This window comes from Trachurus trachurus (genome assembly GCF_905171665.1).
Source record: "Trachurus trachurus genome assembly, chromosome: 8".
Taxonomy (NCBI): Eukaryota; Metazoa; Chordata; class Actinopteri; order Carangiformes; family Carangidae; genus Trachurus; species Trachurus trachurus.
Window position 1 is genome coordinate 8,536,744 of NC_139905.1, and position 16,059 is coordinate 8,552,802.

Sequence of the window (16,059 nt, forward strand, 5' to 3'; positions counted from 1 at the left end):
AGAGCAGGGAATCAAACCTCCAAACACCGTCACCATCAGATTATAGTGCAGATACAATGTTGGTTATTATTCTTCTGCATCTGTGAGCAACAACTGAGCGACAGGTGTTTCCACTGAGAGTCCTTCACTGATGAGGCCGACTCATCCGTTAATACAGGATACAGTTGATGAAGGTTTCTCAGGCCGATGTCTTCACTTTAAGACTTTGTTGTGTCCTCCAACAAATACACACACACACACACCTCCTCCTCCTCTTCGTCACACATCAACCCGCCTTTGCACTTGCCCAAATATAAACTATGTTTCTTGGCGCAGGCACAGATTGAAATGGGGAGGAGCCTGACACAGTGAGGAGTTCAGCTCAGGACAGACTGAAGGACAAACAAGCTGTTAAGAGAGGGGGGAATCGACGAGGAAAAATAAAGAGGAAGATCACAAAACACACTGACCACTGACCACTGCCTGCTGCCTTAAGCAAACGTAAGTCTTCACCTACATTTCCTTGGATTTGAGCTCCAGGAGAGTCTCCTCCACTCTGCACACAGCAACAGCAACAACCGTGACCTGAACTCAACCCTGCACCCTGATAGAGGAGCTGACCAGCTGATATTTCATTATTTTGGCACAGATTTGTTCTTTTTTTTTTGGCTTTTTATGAAGCTTATAAAGGCTGTTAGGCATTAAAATATATAAATATTAACTTTAATTATTACACTTTCACTTTTTATATGTTAAATGTAGGTGTATTGCCAGTATGAGTGAGCAGCTGTGCTATTTCTGACTCTGTCTTACAGTTCAATGTGCAGATGTTTATCAAACTTTCATTCTTCCCCTCTTCCTTCGTTTCCCTGCAAGATGTTTGTGACTCCAGTTGCCTCGGCTGCTCGTCGGGTTTTGGCCGCTGCGTCACACTCGAGCCACGAGGGAAAAGGTCAGTGTGTCTCCACTGAGCCCCTCGACCTAATATGATTACTAATATACGAAATGCACCAAAAACCTCCAGGTTCAGATATTATCTCTGCATGCAACAGCAGAGCAGAGTCGTGCATGCATGCAGAGAAGAGATGGAGGAAATACACAACTTTATCTCTATAAAGGGAAATCACAGCTCCTCCTGGTTAAATATTACCCAATGCAAGTTGTTTTTCTGAAAGTGAAAGCAGTGGAGAACTGGATTTTAAATGATATTTTTGCATTTTTGTCAGCACATTGTTTTGTTCAATGACTTTGAATCAACCTACTGAAGCACTGACTTACTGCTGACCCCGTAGAATAAAGAGCTTGGTTAGAAAAAAGGGCTTAAAACACAATTAAATAATAAAAAAGGAGCTGTTTGTTTTTAAGCAATGATGAAGGAATCTATCTTCTATCTCTGAAATCATTCGACCTGCCACTGTAGCCACAACAAAACACAGAAAGCGTAGGAGTCGACTGTGATTGTTTTTTTTTTTACCTCTGATGACCTCAGGGTGTGGGCTGTCAGATTTTCAAAATAAAAGACAATTCAAGTAAGAGCCCTTCAAGTTCAAGTGGAGTCAAAACTAAGTACAACATTTATCTCTTTTATGTGAAGTGGAGTAAAAAAAAAAGAGAAAGAAAACACTCAGCTCAAATATCCGTAACTACAGTAGTGAAGTGAGTGGACTTAGTTGTCATGCAGCACCATGTATCAGTGTAGGGTCGTTTTACAGACTGAAACATCTGCAGAGCTGGCAGCCGGCCTGTGAGTTCCTCTCGCTCTCTTCTGCAGTGTTTTATTTCTGATCCGGGCTCCACAGAGTCTCAATATCATTTAATCTTTGTGTAGTTGTGTGTTGATAGATTCAGCCAGACTGTGCATGTGGACTGTGAGGAAATGTACTCTCACAATTCAAGTCCATACTCAAAAGTCAAAACCCACTTGTTTAAGATTGCCTCCTCCCTTAACTGTCTAATTTCAACCTTTATCTTGTGGTTTTTATTGATTATTTTGCACTTTCTTTTCTACGAAATAAAATGTATTATTATTAATATTATTAGTTGTGTTTTTTCCCCCAACACAGCAAAGACGTGGAAGATCCTGAGCTTCACGTTGGCCATACCCGGGGTCTCCGTGTGCTGGCTCAACGCCTACATGAAGGGACAGGCTCATGCCCACGAGCAGCAGCCGGAGTTCATACCATATCCTCACCTGCGTCTCCGCACCAAGGTCAGTCTCTGCTCCGACCTGCAGACCTGTCAAGATGGTTTACGCAGCATCATTAAAGGGATAGTTCAACATTTTAGCAAATTTAGCCCATTGCCATAATCCCTATAGTCATAGCAGTAGGTTTGTTACCTTTAATTGTCGGTGCAAGCTGTTTTTAGAACGGCGGAGCAGAGCCCCGAGCTGCTCAGAGCTACGCTACGGAGGCTCATGGGATTTCTTCGTTTCCCTCATCAAACTCATCAAATACACGCCGAAAACACTCTGGTGGACAAGTTGTGACCTGCACATTCACCACGCTATGAGAAAATAACAGAACGTTACCAGACAGAGTTGTTTTAGAGGTAAATGCAGAGACTGCTTGCTGAAAAACTGTCCCTGAAGGCAACGCGCATCAGCAGTTTTGCATGAATTTACCTCTAAAACAACTCTGTCTGGTAACGTTCTGTTATTATCTCATAGCGTGGTGAATGTGCAGGTCACAACTTGTCCACCAGAGCGTTTTGGAGTTGTTGGATTGTGTCTTTGATGAGTTTGATGAGGGAAACCAAGAAATCCCATTAGCCTCTATAGCGTAGCTCTGAGCAGCTCACGGCTCTGCTCCGCCGTTCTATTTAGTTGTTGTTAGTAGTAGTTGTTTTGTTGGATTACTATCTGGTTCTGTTGCTCCTCTTGTTTCTTCTGTCCTGTGTCATGTGTTGTCTGTCAATCACTCATCTTTTTTTTTTTTATATAGGCCCTACTGTATATTTTAAAGTTTTTTATTCCTTACTTCTTTACCTATCCTGTAGTCTTTGCTACTGTTACAAGTGAATTTCCCACAGGTGGGATCAATAAAAAAGTCTTATGTCTCATCTTGCACAGTAAAAAAAAAATAAAGCCCTGATCTGGAGGTGAATGTAAATACTTTTGCATCTCCTTTTCAGAAATTTCCCTGGGGAGATGGAAACCACTCTCTGTTCCACAACCCCCACACCAATGCGCTGCCCACCGGCTACGAGTCCAGCAGCCACCACTGAGGCGTTAAGGCCGAACAAACCAAACTCCAGTCTGTGGTCGTGCTCCTGCCTTAACTCTACGGACCACGGAGGGGCCAAGCGAGAAACCGCCGCGACGCAGCAGCAGCAGCAGAGCACCGCAGACAGGAATTAAACCACTTTATGCTGTGTTATAATGAGTCTCGTCTCATTATTCTAATTAAGAGCATCGCTCAATCTAATCAACGCTCAAGTCTGATAACAAAATGTACCAGTGGCTTTTTCATTACCTGGAACATGCTCTTCTGTTTCAAAGTGTAACAGCAAGACACACACACACACACACACACACACTCTATCTCTCTCTCTCTCTGCAGCACTGAGGCTTTTCAGTATTAGTCTGGTAATATTCTGTATTTCCTTCAATTCAAACATATTTCCCATGAAAAGACCAAAACCAAACAATGAAAGAACAAAGTGTTGTGAATCTCCACAGAGCAACATCACGTGTATCTGGAGACGCTCTCATTCATTACAGGGAAAATGTGCGCCAGCCATATAGCCTAGTTAATTTGGGGTTATTTACACAAATACACACCATCCTGCTGCTGGAAATAACTCATTGGGCCTGAAATGTGTATTAATCCACTGCTGAAAATAGTCCCCAACAAACACACCATTTAGCCCAGGTTGAGTTATGTGTGTTTGCCCATGCTGTTTAAAAGGAAGTGACTTTTTTTAAAACCAAGTAAAGAAAACAGCACAAGGCGACAGAGTTGGTTTTGGTCTTTCGTGCAATTTGCAAAGAAATAATAAAAGACATAGCCTATATATTGAATATTGCCAGACAGTCATGAGGTCAACACACTGCAGCAACCTAACCCTAATGCTAACGCTAACCCTGAAAACACATGGGAAGACACAAAAGTGCAACAGGTTCATCAGTTTGACAACAAATGAGCTGCAAAAAAAATAAAGTCACAACACACAACATGAGTGTTTCCAAGGGGACACAATAAAGTGACGGACCAGACTGGGGCGCTTTAGTTTAAAGTTTCATCATGACTCATATTATCATAGATATATATAGAAGACTAGATGACTCACCCGACGCTGCTGCCCAATGACACAGTGTTGCCACACGGCCGCCATCTTGGCTCAGTCAACTCCTTCCCTCAGAGCATTAAGCCTATGGTGCATTTTCTACTAAAATAACCAGAACTTGCTCAGTTTTTGACCGATTTTCGAACAGTTTGGTTCGTTTTGAACATCAGAAGTGCAGTTATAAGCGTAGTTAAAAGTAAGAATAATTTCAGAGTTTTGAATAGTTTTTTAGTGCAGATGACTCGACCACCCATCTGCTGCAGCCAGAGTCAGAGCAAGTTGCCTGACCCAATATGGCCGCCACCCACTTGCATATTATTGCTAATATGTCCTGTTAGCTTAGCATTAGTCAAGTCTGTCACTTTTTTGTGTCCCCAGAAACACTTCTATTGTGACTTTTTGCAGTGCATGTGTTTTATGAATTTCTGAATGTGCACAAGTTTTTTTTTCAAGTGGCAGTGTGTTGAACCCTCAGGGCCACCGTACTCTACAATGCTAACACTTAGCAGCATTAGCCAGCCAACTGGAAATTTCTACTTTAAAGATTTCACTGTGAATATTGACAGACAGATTTTTAAAAAACAAACCAACCAGCGGCTGTTTTCACTCCAAACACACCCACACTGCGACGGCGATAAGAAGAAGAAGAAGCTGAAGGCAAAGTGAATTTCTCCAGTGGCATAAATTTATATGGTGCAGGTGAAACCTTTACACTTTTATATCTGTTCTTCCATATCATCTCTATGTACAAAATAAACAACTGGCTCCTTGACCAACCCTGATAATTCCAGTACTTCCAGCTAAATGACATTTATCAAATTCATTGCAGACGTCTGCGTGTCGAAAATTAAAAAAAAGAAAAGAAAAAAATCATTAGAAGTTAATTCAATGACAGTAAATTATAACAAAATGATGATGTCATGCTGGGACGGGCTACAATTGTTTCTTTTTTTTTATCCGTTTACAGTAAAACTGAATAGAAATGAATGTTTCCGAATTAAAGAAAATAAATCAACAGTCAGTTCTGTTAGTGCTCAAGAAATTCATACAGCTCGTTTCTCTTGCAGCCTTGCGCTTGTACTTGCCTATTTGTTCTCTACGTTTAAACACAATGACGACTTTTCTAGGAGCTCGTAAAAAAAAAGAAAAAAAGAAAAAGAAAAGCCTCCAAGTCCGAGTCCGACTTTGTTTTGTCTGCTTCCTCTGAATTCAAGAGTTCATTCAGCTCAGAGCGACTGTGGCCAGACTCAGCAGGTCCCGTTTCAGAGCCTCCACGCAGTCGGCCTCTCTGCTCAGCCTGCGGAGACAATCTGCAGCGAGGGAGGAGGAAGAGGAAGAAGAGGAGGGGGAAGAGGAGGAAGAGAAGAGCGGAGGACAGTCCTGGAAGCCCAGCAGCAGCGACAAGCAGGCCCGGCCCAGCGCGGGGTAACTGTAGCGCTGCGAGAACCAGTAAACCTGCGGGAGGAAGAGAACCAGAGCCGAACCTAAACCCGAACCCGAACCAGAATTTGAACCTTTAACCGGGTTCTTCGGTTTCGACCTCGGCTCCTCTGGATCGGGAGTTTTGTCCACAGCCGATCTGGAGACGCCTTTCTGCTCCGTCTTCTGCTCTGCTCTGCCGCCTTTTACAGACAATGTTTTCTTCCCGTGTGTCGTCTTCTGAGGAGATCCGCCGCTCGGCTCCTTCGTCCTTCTGCTGCTGCTGGTCTCCGTTTGCTTCTCGACGCCGCCGCCGCTGCTCAGCTCCAGCTCCGACGTCCGACTGGCCAGGTTCTCCTCCTCCTCGGCGGCGGCGGTGGATGATTCTGGACATTCTTGGTCCATCGTTTTAGCAGCAGCGGCGGCGGCGTTGTCCTTCTCCTTCTCGGCGGCCTTAATAATGTCCTTTTTGCCGGAGCAGCAGCTGGAGAGAAGAAGAGACACGCAGAGATCCTCCAGCTCGCTCTGCAGCGCCGTCACCAGGAACCGGCACGCTCCGGCCATCGCCTCGCCCAGCGGTGTCTTCTGGAAACACGGGTCCGCTGGGTTTTCCTCCGAGTCCTTCAAACCTTCAAGAACGAGCGCGTCCAGAATCCGACACCGTCCTCCTCTCTCGTCGTCTTTGTCCCGTTCCCTCGTCGGCGCATCCCCGCCGAAGCGACAGCCGTGCAGGTAATGCAGGACGGGCACCAACATCCCTGTGCTGACGTCTCTGATGTGGATCGCCTGTTCTTCTTCGCCGCCGCCGCCGCCCTGAGCTTCTCCAAAGCCGCCTCTCAGCAGCGCCCTGAAGTAGTCTGACCCGGCGCCGTCCGCCGTCCGCTCCCTGTTGGCCGGGACACGCGACCCGTCGTCCAGCTGCAGGAAGAGGTCGAAGCTCGAGAGGCCGTAGGGACATCCGTCCGCCAGCCGAGGCCTTTTGGACGGAGGGGGCGAGCCTCTGCTGCTGAGGTCGCCGAGCGGCCGCGTCGCAGCTGCGTCCGAGTGTTTCCTGTTGATGTCGATCATGTCCGATTTGCTGCCGCCGGTCAGAGTCGACAGGCAGCCGATCAGGAGGGAGAAGTAGAGCGAGTGCGGCTGAGAGGTCGGGCCCGAGTGTGGAGAGTTAAACAAGTCGGAGAGAAACCGTCCACAACATGCAGCGGGGGTTTCTTCATCCCCGTCGTCATCGCCACCGCCATCGTCGTCAACAACGTCGTCATCGTTGTCGCTGTAGCCGAGCGGCTGCAGAGCGAGGAGCAGCCCGCCGCTGTCCAGGAGAAGCTTCTTCAACAGAGACTTGTTACTGTGGAGGAAGAAAAGAGGGTTAGAAAACTGTTTTCACATCTGATTCAACTTGAAACTGTTTAAATGGCTTAAATAAATACAAAACCATTCACTCTTTACAATAAAAATGGTTTTAAAACGCCAAAACAGCTTTTTTAAGATCAACAACATAAGCTGAAGATGGAAAAAAATCATTAATCTTCAATTATTTCAGTTTTAAATCACATTTTCTACGCTATTATATATCCGTGCAGCTCGTCTACTCACCTGCTGATTAACGGCAGCGACAGAGCACAGTTCATCTTGTCCGACTCGGAGCCCGACAGCATCACGTGAGCCAGAACCCCGGAGCCGAACCCGGACTCGCACTGGACACGAAGATTACTGAGGAGAGCGACGCCTGCACGGGAAATCAGAGTCAGTCACCGATCAGAAAACTGCTCATGTGGGGAATGAAAAACTATTTTTTTCAAGGTTTCAAACTGTAGAAAAACTCAATTATGAGAAAGAATCAATGATGTCAGACGTCAGGATGAGCCAATCTGTTCTGGTTTAGTTGGAATAAGATCCCTCATACTGAGTTCATTAAGAGTATTGATTCTGACTTAACACTAGGGATGTCACGATTAGGCCCTTTTGCACTGTATTATATTGTATTTAAATTGTATTTAACTTGGTTGTTCCTTTACACTATTAGTGTATATTCTTTGTTCTTTTAGACATTGTACGATATATTTTATCATATATTTGCATTTTATTTATTTCCTTTGCACATGTCCTTTTGGAGCAACTTGGCATAAGAATTTCCTTCGGGATTAATACATTTCCATCCATCTGTTTTCCTTCTGTGCGAGTTGCAGATCAGAGACGAGTCCAAGTGGTTAAGAGGTCGACTTATTCCCTCCGACGTAACATTGAATTGGTAGAAATTTAGATGTTAGAGTGTCATTCGTAATAAAATAAAAGTAAAAATTAAAAACAATTAAAATAAACTTCATTTGTTATTTGGTATAGATGACAACTAATGACTTGAATATTTCAAATATTTCCCCTGGGTGATTGATCATTGGTCTTATATGTAATACATATATGTAATTATATTTTGACTACGGTATATTTGATTTTACAAATTCAAAATGTTGTGAAATTAATCAATGCATAAGAATCATGATTATTTCTCTGACAATAATCGTACTATGAAAATCTATAATCGTGAGTGACATCCCTAATCAATACACTGATCGGTTCACAGTGTTTGAACTATCGGCTCCACACACTGAAGTAAACAGAGTGTCAACACAGAACAACATCCTGCAACAGGAAGTTGAACCTCAACAGTTTTAAAGGTCAAGTGTTGCAGATCAACATGCAATAAAAGTCATTGATCTCACCGAGCTGCTTCACTTTGGCCTTCACTCGGTCCGTCTGCCGCTCCTCGCCCTCGGCCCCGCCCCCCCCTCCCCGCTCCCTCTGGCAGAGGCGGTGTCGGATCAGCGCCACGGAGCCGGTCCGCACCAGCGCCTGCAGGCAGCTGGGGTTGCAGCTGAGCCGGCAGAGCATCCGGAAGCAGCGGCTGCTCGGGTCCTGGTGCTGCGTGAGGTAGCAGAGCAGCCCCGACATCACGCCGCAGCTCACCAGCGCCGCGCTCGGGTCCGTGGCGTGGGAGAAGCGCGACAGCAGCAGCAGGATGGGCGACTCGGGGGTCCAGGGCTCGGGGTGGTAGGGGTGGTGGAAGGCCGTCTGCCGCGGCGTGGAGGGGGGGGCGTCCAGCGTGACCTTGGCCAGAGACGCCGCGGACTGAGAGCGCTGCTGCCGCCGCCGGTGAGGGGACGAGAACTTCGACGGAGACACCGGGGTCTGTGGTGCCGTTTTACTGGGAGAGGAAACGCCAGAGGAGGAGGAACCGGGCTGAGGGCTGGAGGGGGGAGGAGGAGGAGGAAGGGGAGGAGGGGGAGGGTCGGTGGGTTTAAAGGGAGACGACGACACCTGGGCTGGTTTCTTAGGAGCAGAAGAGGAGGAAGAGGAGGAGGAAGAGGAGAGGAGGAGAGCAGAAGAGGAGGAGGAAGAGGAAGAGGGGCTGGAGGCGGAAGAGGAGGAGGTTTTAAGAGGAGTGGAGTCCGGGTTCGGGGATGAGGTTTGAGGGGAGGAAGACGCCGGGATGTGGAGACCCCCCCACTCCCCCTCGACGCCGGAGGAGTCCAGCAGGTCTCCCTCGGAGGAGATGAGGCCCTCAGACACCAACCAGGACCTGGAGGCGGAGAGAGAGAAACAAGAGAGCAAGTTAACACGGATCAACGCTCCTGGCCTCCAAAACCATTGTTCTTCCGGACATCGATCGGACACTTCAATTCAGAAAAGCTCATCCAGGAAAGAGTTGAATCCCTGTCCGCCACAGTTAAAGAGGAACTATGCTACATTTTTACCTTAATTAAACCAACACTAAGTAACTTTTCAACCTTCATATAATATTTTCAGAACTTTTGCGATGGTACGTGGACTACAACAGGTTGAATGACACCTCTGTCATGGCCTGAGGGGGTCTGTATCGCCTTCACTGGCTCTAAACAGCTTCCAGGTGGATGGTAGGAACCCCTCCACACAAAAAACTACAAATGTGCTGACTGCTTTACGGCATACGTCACTTCCCCCTTTCCCCATTCGTTAAAGTCGATGCGAACGCCGATGTGGGATTACCACTATCATGGCAGAAACAGAAGCAGAGGTTTTGTTTGAGGAGACTAAAAAACGAAAAGAGGGAGAGTAACGGGCAAATTCCACTGGATGCGAAACAGCTGCTATTCTAGTCAATGTGAGATCAGGCTGTTTACGACGCTACACACTGGTGCTCATGGTAAATGGGGTCTTCCTTCAGGCAAAAAACTGAAAGTTCTGAAGTATTGCTTTAAACAGCTTTGGAGTACTAGTGCTTGTTAAATCAATGACTTGTAACTAGTTCCAGGGAGAATGGAGGCTCTCTGCCTTCCACCTAGCGTCTCTTGGCTGAAAACCAACCTTGTAAGATCAGAGCCTCCGACCCGGTGTCCCAGCTCTCGTTTCTGCGGCACCGCGACATGACTGATTATGACTGATAAGACTACACAAATATACACGTGGTAACATCGTATATGATAAATAACGTTATCGACCGCTCCATGTATTGATTTCTCGCCGGCTTCGTTGTAAACAAATGCACATGGCCGAGAGGAGGGTTAGCAACACAGAGTAACACACAGTTCCCCTTTAATGTTTAGTGTGTTCTTATTTGTTCGACATCCTTGATGTAACGTACAGTCGAGTGGAAACAAATCTCTCTTCTGGAACGAATTAAGTCTAAAAGTCTAAGATGTAGACGAGAGCTGAACAAAAAAAAGGTAACTCACAGAGAAAGCAGCACATTTAATTCTTGGTACCTGAGGCTTTGGAAGCTGGACGAGCAGAGTCCCTGCTGCTCCCTCTCCTCCTTCCTGTAACCCTCGGGAGCCGGGAAGTCGAACGAGTCGAAGCAGGACGAGGGCAGGAGCTCGGTGGGCGACATGCTCGCCGTCGCGCTCACGTCCATCTTCTCGGCGGCCTGCTCCTCCCCTCTGGTGAGCTTGACGAGCCGGGCGATGAGCAGCGGCACCAGCCCGAGCTCCTGCAGCTGCTCCATCGCCGCCTCGTCGAACACGAAGTCCACGCAGGCCAGGATGGCGAGACGGGAGAGCGGGTGGCTGCGGTGCGCCTGCAGGAAGCCCGTGATCACCTCCAGGCCGCCGCTCTCCTTCACCTTGGCCCGGTTCACCGCCTCCTTGCAGCACAGGCACAGCGCCTTGAAGTAGACGCCGGACTTGAGCAGGTCCCGCTTCGCCTCCTCCGCGAACTTCTGTATGGCGCCGAGCGAGCCGACCAGCGGGCGCAGGCAGCCCTGCGAGCACATGTTGGCCAGAGTCTTCAGCGCCAGCTCCTCGAACGGCTTCCCGGACTCGCCCTCGCCGCCCGACGCCGCCGCCGCCGCCATGACGCCCAGCTGAGCCAGGACGCCGGAGCGCGACACCTCCCTGGCGCATTCGACACCGCAGCCCCGGGTCAGCTCGTGGAGCGTCCTGAGCGCCGCACGCCGCAGCGCCTGGAGGGAAGTGATGGAGAAACCAAAGCTTTGTGAACCACTGAATCAATATGAAGCAATTATTTTTATTACCCACAAGCGATGTCACAGATTTTTACTAAATCAGACAACTGTGGGACAATGACAAGGAGCATGAGCAAGCAAAACTGTAAAATTCAAAGATGCAGGACAACATTCGGTCAATCATCCCTTTCAGTGCTGGGTACACACCTATGGAATTCTTTACCACCAGAAATCAAATCCCAAACAGAATTAAAGATGTTTAGTGCTAGAGCTAAACATTGGCTTAAGCAGCAGCAGAAATGTGAACATTAACTTCTCTCAAGTCACTGTCAATACAGCATTTTACTAATGTTTAATGTATTTAATTTGTGCAATTTCTTAATCTAAATTTTGTAGCTGTGTTTATTTATTCATGATACCTATTCACTGTATTATTCACTGTATTTGTATTATTGCACTTATTGTATTCAGTATCTTTTATCCTTCTTTAGCCTGACCAGGGACAAAGACTGCAAATTAGCTGAAGCTAGACTTCTTGTATGCATCGCATTTTTCATTCTTTGTGGCAATGTTGTATGTATCGTCCCTGTTCAATAAAAATAAAATAAAAATAAATAAAAAATGTTGAAATGGTTCAGTGTTTCGAAGCATTTCATACAATTAAACATGGCGACGTCTGCTGGTCAACCTTCAACATAGCATTTGCACGAAACAATAAAGGGCAAGGTGTCATGAACTGTGGTGTATATTTAACAATTAAATTCTATGTGCATCTCGAGATTTTGGACTGCTTTTCTGATACATTTGGGTTATACGTAATGTGATTGTGTCTTCAGAACATGCTGTATGCAGGCTAATAAAGATATGCAACATTGATAGAATTACAAAAATTATATTTACAGAATACAAAAATGTGGAAGAAAATTGTGAAATCATGCTTGTGCTACTACTAGGGACTGTTACGACAATTGTACAAAATGCTGGCGAGAGTATTTAACAAGATTATTTTAGTTGAGCTTTGCTTCAGTCCGTTTCCCTTCTTTGTAATTCAATGTGAGTGACTGTGGCTGTCTTTTTAATCTGTACGCAATCTCTCTGGTTGTAAATGAATGAAACTATCACAACAACGCACGCAAAAACTCTCCTCCTGTCAAACGAAGTGTGTGATTTTGAATACTCGAACTGTCTGCTTCGAGCAGAGCATCCCTACCTGGGGGTATTCCGGGGCGATGAGCGGAGCGAGGGCGGTCAAGGTGCCCTGGGTGAGCAACGAGAGGCGGTTGGCCGGGGTGTCGGAGAGGTAGAGGAGGGCGCGGGCGGCCGACTGAGCGCACTCCAGTTTGGGACACGGCTCTTTGGTCGGAGCGGCGTCGGGGGAGGACGGGGCGGAGGACAGGGACACGCAGAGCAGGAGGAGAGGAACGCCACCTGGAGGAAAACACAAAACAAGAGACAGGAGTGTGAAGTAGGGCCGCCAGAAGGAACTGCGCATTTGAAGGTGGAAACTGACGTTCAGGTGGTAACATGTTGATAAAACAAACTATTCTGTTGTTGTTGTCGAGCTGCAGCTTCAAATTTACAAGCAGAATTTTTTTAATTGCCCGTTTATTCGTCTGGGGCGCTGCACTACTTTTAATATTTAGATTTTCCCTCTTGAAGTTTTATATTGAGTTGGTAAAACTTAACTGTGTTGCAAATGTTACATAACAGATTTGGTTGGAATGCCCTTTAGTGGACGCGGGACGTAATAATAAGCTGGTATAGGTGAATATAATGAACTAAAAAAAAACAACAAAAAAAAACATTACAATTTTGAATATTATTTGAATATTTAACATTTGAAGCATTAGAAACAGACATTTACAGTTCAGGCACACGTCTGCTGAAAATAAAATAGAATAATATTAATTTTGGGGGAGCTATGTCAGGACGCATTTTGTTTTGTTGTGGAATAACTGTGATAAACCTCTTCATAATGACTGTGTCAAAGAATATTTATGTTTATAAAGAAAAGATCTAGGTGTTATTCCTTTTCTTTTCTTTTCTCTTTTTTCTATTGTCCCTGCAGCTGCTGCGACAGCCTGATGAGTGACAACTGATAAATAACACCTGTGTGTGATGTAAGCAGTGGTTTGCCTGATACTCGCTGAAGAAGAGAATTTCCCAAAATGTTCGTGTGGCAATAAATACTTTAAATTGGAGTGTGGTCCTTTACTTTTTGTATATTTTCTATGTGGACTTTTGTTTTGAGGATTCAATCAGCACCCGTTTTTATACTCTTGGAGGGCTGAGCGCGTTGTTTTGGGATTTCTGTTGAAAATGATGCAATGAGGCGTTCAGGGGCAGTCGTTACCGGCAGAGTGGATGAGCGCTGAGCTCTCCGGATCCATCGACAAGTTCCCCAAAGCTCGGGCCGCTCGGTTTTGAACAGTCTCCATGGCAACGTTTCTCTTCAGGATCCCCACTGTGAAAGAGTCAACAACATGTTAAAGTTAGACAAAATTAGGTGTTTGGTTTTTTTCTGTCTGATAAAAGTGATAGAAATTCTTCAAAATGATGCAAAATTTCACTCACCGACGACATTTATTCCATCGAGTTTACGAACCTAACATGGAAAATATTGAAAAATGTGAGCAATTTTGATAACTTATACAACACAACAGCTGTCAGTTTCAATATCAATGTATCATTCATAACTCTCTATCTTGGAAATGAGCCGGATGCATTGAGTAAAACAGATATTTATCTTGTTAGGGTCCTGCTGACTGCAGGTCAAAAAGCCATCATAAAGTGCTGGCTCCAGAAAATATATGTATATGTATAGATACTTTTGTAAAACAATTGCATGTCCTACCGAGAGCAAATTACAATTTTTTTCAATCTGACTCCAAAACAATCTGGGTGAAAAACGATGGCGAAAATGGCATGATGATTATTTGGCCAATGAGCGAGACTGTTGATGATGTGTTGTGTATCGTATTTTGTCTTTTGGATCTACAGATCACCACCGCACCTTGAAGTTGTGCAATTGTTCAGTGTTTTGCATTTCTTTTTTTGTATGAATATGAAAATGATCTGTGGTGAAGCAGCTGTTATGCTGCACACAACTGGAACAAACTACCAGCAGAACTGAAATCAGCCCCAACACTTTTAAGCACTTTTAAATCCAGGTTAAAAACATTTCTCTTTTCATGTGCTTATGGCTGAGCTCTTTTAAATAACTTTAAATCTTAATCTTGGATTTGCACTTTAAATCCTCTTAATTGTTTTAATACAAATCAATATTTCATGCTGCAAGCTCATATGTTAGTCTAGTTTTGATTTTATTATATATATTCCCCTGTAGATTTAGAGGGGCAGGGTATTGTTTTTGTGCCATATTTATTGATTATCTATTTATTACTTTTGTGCACTTCATCCTGATTTTATCATGTACTGTATTGTGTGTATGTTGTGTTTTTATGTCAGTGTGTGAAGCCCACTGAAACAAATCCCAATCAACAATGTTGTTGACATGGCAATAAAGTATTGAAACTTGAAACTTGAAACTTACTTCTTTTGTTCTTTTCTCTTTCTTTTAATTGTATGTTTAATGTTTCCAATTTTTACTATTTGGGGTTTTATCTTAATTAAAAAAAAATAAAATGTATGTTTTTATGGGTTGTTTTCCCATTTCAAGCACATTGAGTTGCCCCTTGGTATGAAATGCTCTATAAATAAAGCTGAATTGCCTATAAATAAAGAGTTTTTAAAAACAAAACAAAACAAATCAGCTGTCAGGGCTCTTTTATTTCTTTAATCTCACCTGTACTCGTGTCTCCAGCTCGGTGCAGCAGTTGGCCAGGATGCTCAGCGCCAGGTCCAGTGTTTTCCTGGAGCAGTCCGGGTGCTGCAGCAGCTCCAGCAGGGGCCGCAGACCCCCCTGAGTCCTGAATCTGGCGATACCGGCCTTGTCCCCCTTGATGTGCTGGGTCCGGATGGCGACCAGGGCTCTCCACTGGGCCACCTTGGACCTCTTGTCCGTGTCTCTACCACCACCACTGCCTGTTTCTGACTTCCCATGCTCGGCCGCTGGTGATCCGCCAGGTTTGCACAGGTGAGCCAGGCACCAGGTCAAAGAAGACTCCGGTGCTGAAGAGGAGGAGGAGGAGTGTCCCTCTCTGGTGCTCGGTGTGCGGGATGGTTTGCAGCACTCACCTTGCACAGGTGTTGCAGCCATGATCTCACTCACTCACTCAACTAAATGTCAGGCAACGTGCTCACTTTGTTTTAGACTTTCCTTCTTCTTCCTCCTCTCAGTTAAAACAGATGCTGCAGTCTCTGCTGTGCGAAACACTGACACATGTAATAACATGTCCTTCCCCTTTTGAATTGTTAGATTATTACTTCATCAATATGAGTTCATTCTTGTTGTTCCAAAGTTTCCGCAAACAAAAATTAAAAAAAAAAAAAAAAAATCACTTTCTCGTGTTGTCAGAAAACTACAGATACCAGCATGAAAAAATAAAGTTGTACCACCTGACGCCGCAGTCGCTGACGGGAAATGGAGTTCCACCAGCTTCGGTCCGCTCCCTGCAAAACAGGCCTACATCGTGAAGAAGGCCCGAACGAGCGTTATTCTACGTAAATGGCCATGTATTCTCTCTATACAGCGTATATATTGCACATCAAATGGCGAATTAAAGCTCTATTTGATCAATGTTTTGTTACCACTGGCCGAATAATTTTTGTGAAACAAAATGCAAACGCCTGTGTTAGCCGCTAACGCCATCTTTAGCCAAACAACAAAACAGGGGGCGGTTGAGGCAGAGGGAGGGAACAGGGAGCGAAGGGGTGTGTCGGTTAGATACGTCATGACGGGATTTGTAGTTCAAAAGTCGCCGCCAGTTCGCTGTCACAACGTATTTCCTGTTCTTGAAAAACTACGTTCCCCGTGAGAA

The 16,059-nt window shown here is 45.3% G+C and overlaps 2 protein-coding genes across 2 annotated transcripts; one reads left to right on the forward strand and one right to left on the reverse strand.

The window, feature by feature from the left end:
- Window positions 1–315: 315 nt before the first annotated feature.
- On the forward strand, window positions 316–3,353 carry cox6a2 (cytochrome c oxidase subunit 6A2). The gene is made up of 4 exons (XM_083977999.1): window positions 316–480; window positions 856–931; window positions 2,043–2,188; window positions 3,112–3,353. The coding sequence occupies exons 2-4, from the start codon at window positions 856–858 to the stop codon at window positions 3,202–3,204; spliced, it is 315 nt and encodes a 104-aa protein (XP_083834125.1). The 5' UTR covers window positions 316–480; the 3' UTR covers window positions 3,205–3,353.
- Window positions 3,354–5,445: 2,092 nt separating this feature from the next.
- On the reverse strand, window positions 5,446–15,908 carry armc5 (armadillo repeat containing 5). The gene is made up of 8 exons (XM_083978000.1): window positions 14,925–15,908; window positions 13,694–13,724; window positions 13,473–13,583; window positions 12,330–12,547; window positions 10,422–11,116; window positions 8,403–9,259; window positions 7,279–7,411; window positions 5,446–7,030 (listed from the first exon to the last, which is right to left on the reverse strand). The coding sequence occupies exons 1-8, from the start codon at window positions 15,336–15,338 to the stop codon at window positions 5,488–5,490; spliced, it is 4,002 nt and encodes a 1,333-aa protein (XP_083834126.1). The 5' UTR covers window positions 15,339–15,908; the 3' UTR covers window positions 5,446–5,487.
- Window positions 15,909–16,059: the final 151 nt, after the last annotated feature.

What these genes read in the sequence shown, in the direction of transcription:
- cox6a2 (XM_083977999.1), top strand. Translation starts at nt 856, where the DNA reads ATGTTTGTGACTCCAGTTGCCTCGGCTGCTCGTCGGGTTTTGGCCGCT. An exon ending in CTCGAGCCACGAGGGAAAAG is followed by an intron (nt 932 to 2,042) that starts GTCAGTGTGTCT and finishes CCCCCAACACAG; the next exon opens with CAAAGACGTGGAAGATCCTG. An exon ending in ACCTGCGTCTCCGCACCAAG is followed by an intron (nt 2,189 to 3,111) that starts GTCAGTCTCTGC and finishes TCTCCTTTTCAG; the next exon opens with AAATTTCCCTGGGGAGATGG.
- armc5 (XM_083978000.1), bottom strand. Translation starts at nt 15,338, where the DNA reads ATGGCTGCAACACCTGTGCAAGGTGAGTGCTGCAAACCATCCCGCACA. An exon ending in GGCCAAAGTGAAGCAGCTCG is followed by an intron (nt 7,412 to 8,402) that starts GTGAGATCAATG and finishes TTTCCCGTGCAG; the next exon opens with GCGTCGCTCTCCTCAGTAAT. An exon ending in TCGCTGCCGTTAATCAGCAG is followed by an intron (nt 7,031 to 7,278) that starts GTGAGTAGACGA and finishes CTTCCTCCACAG; the next exon opens with TAACAAGTCTCTGTTGAAGA.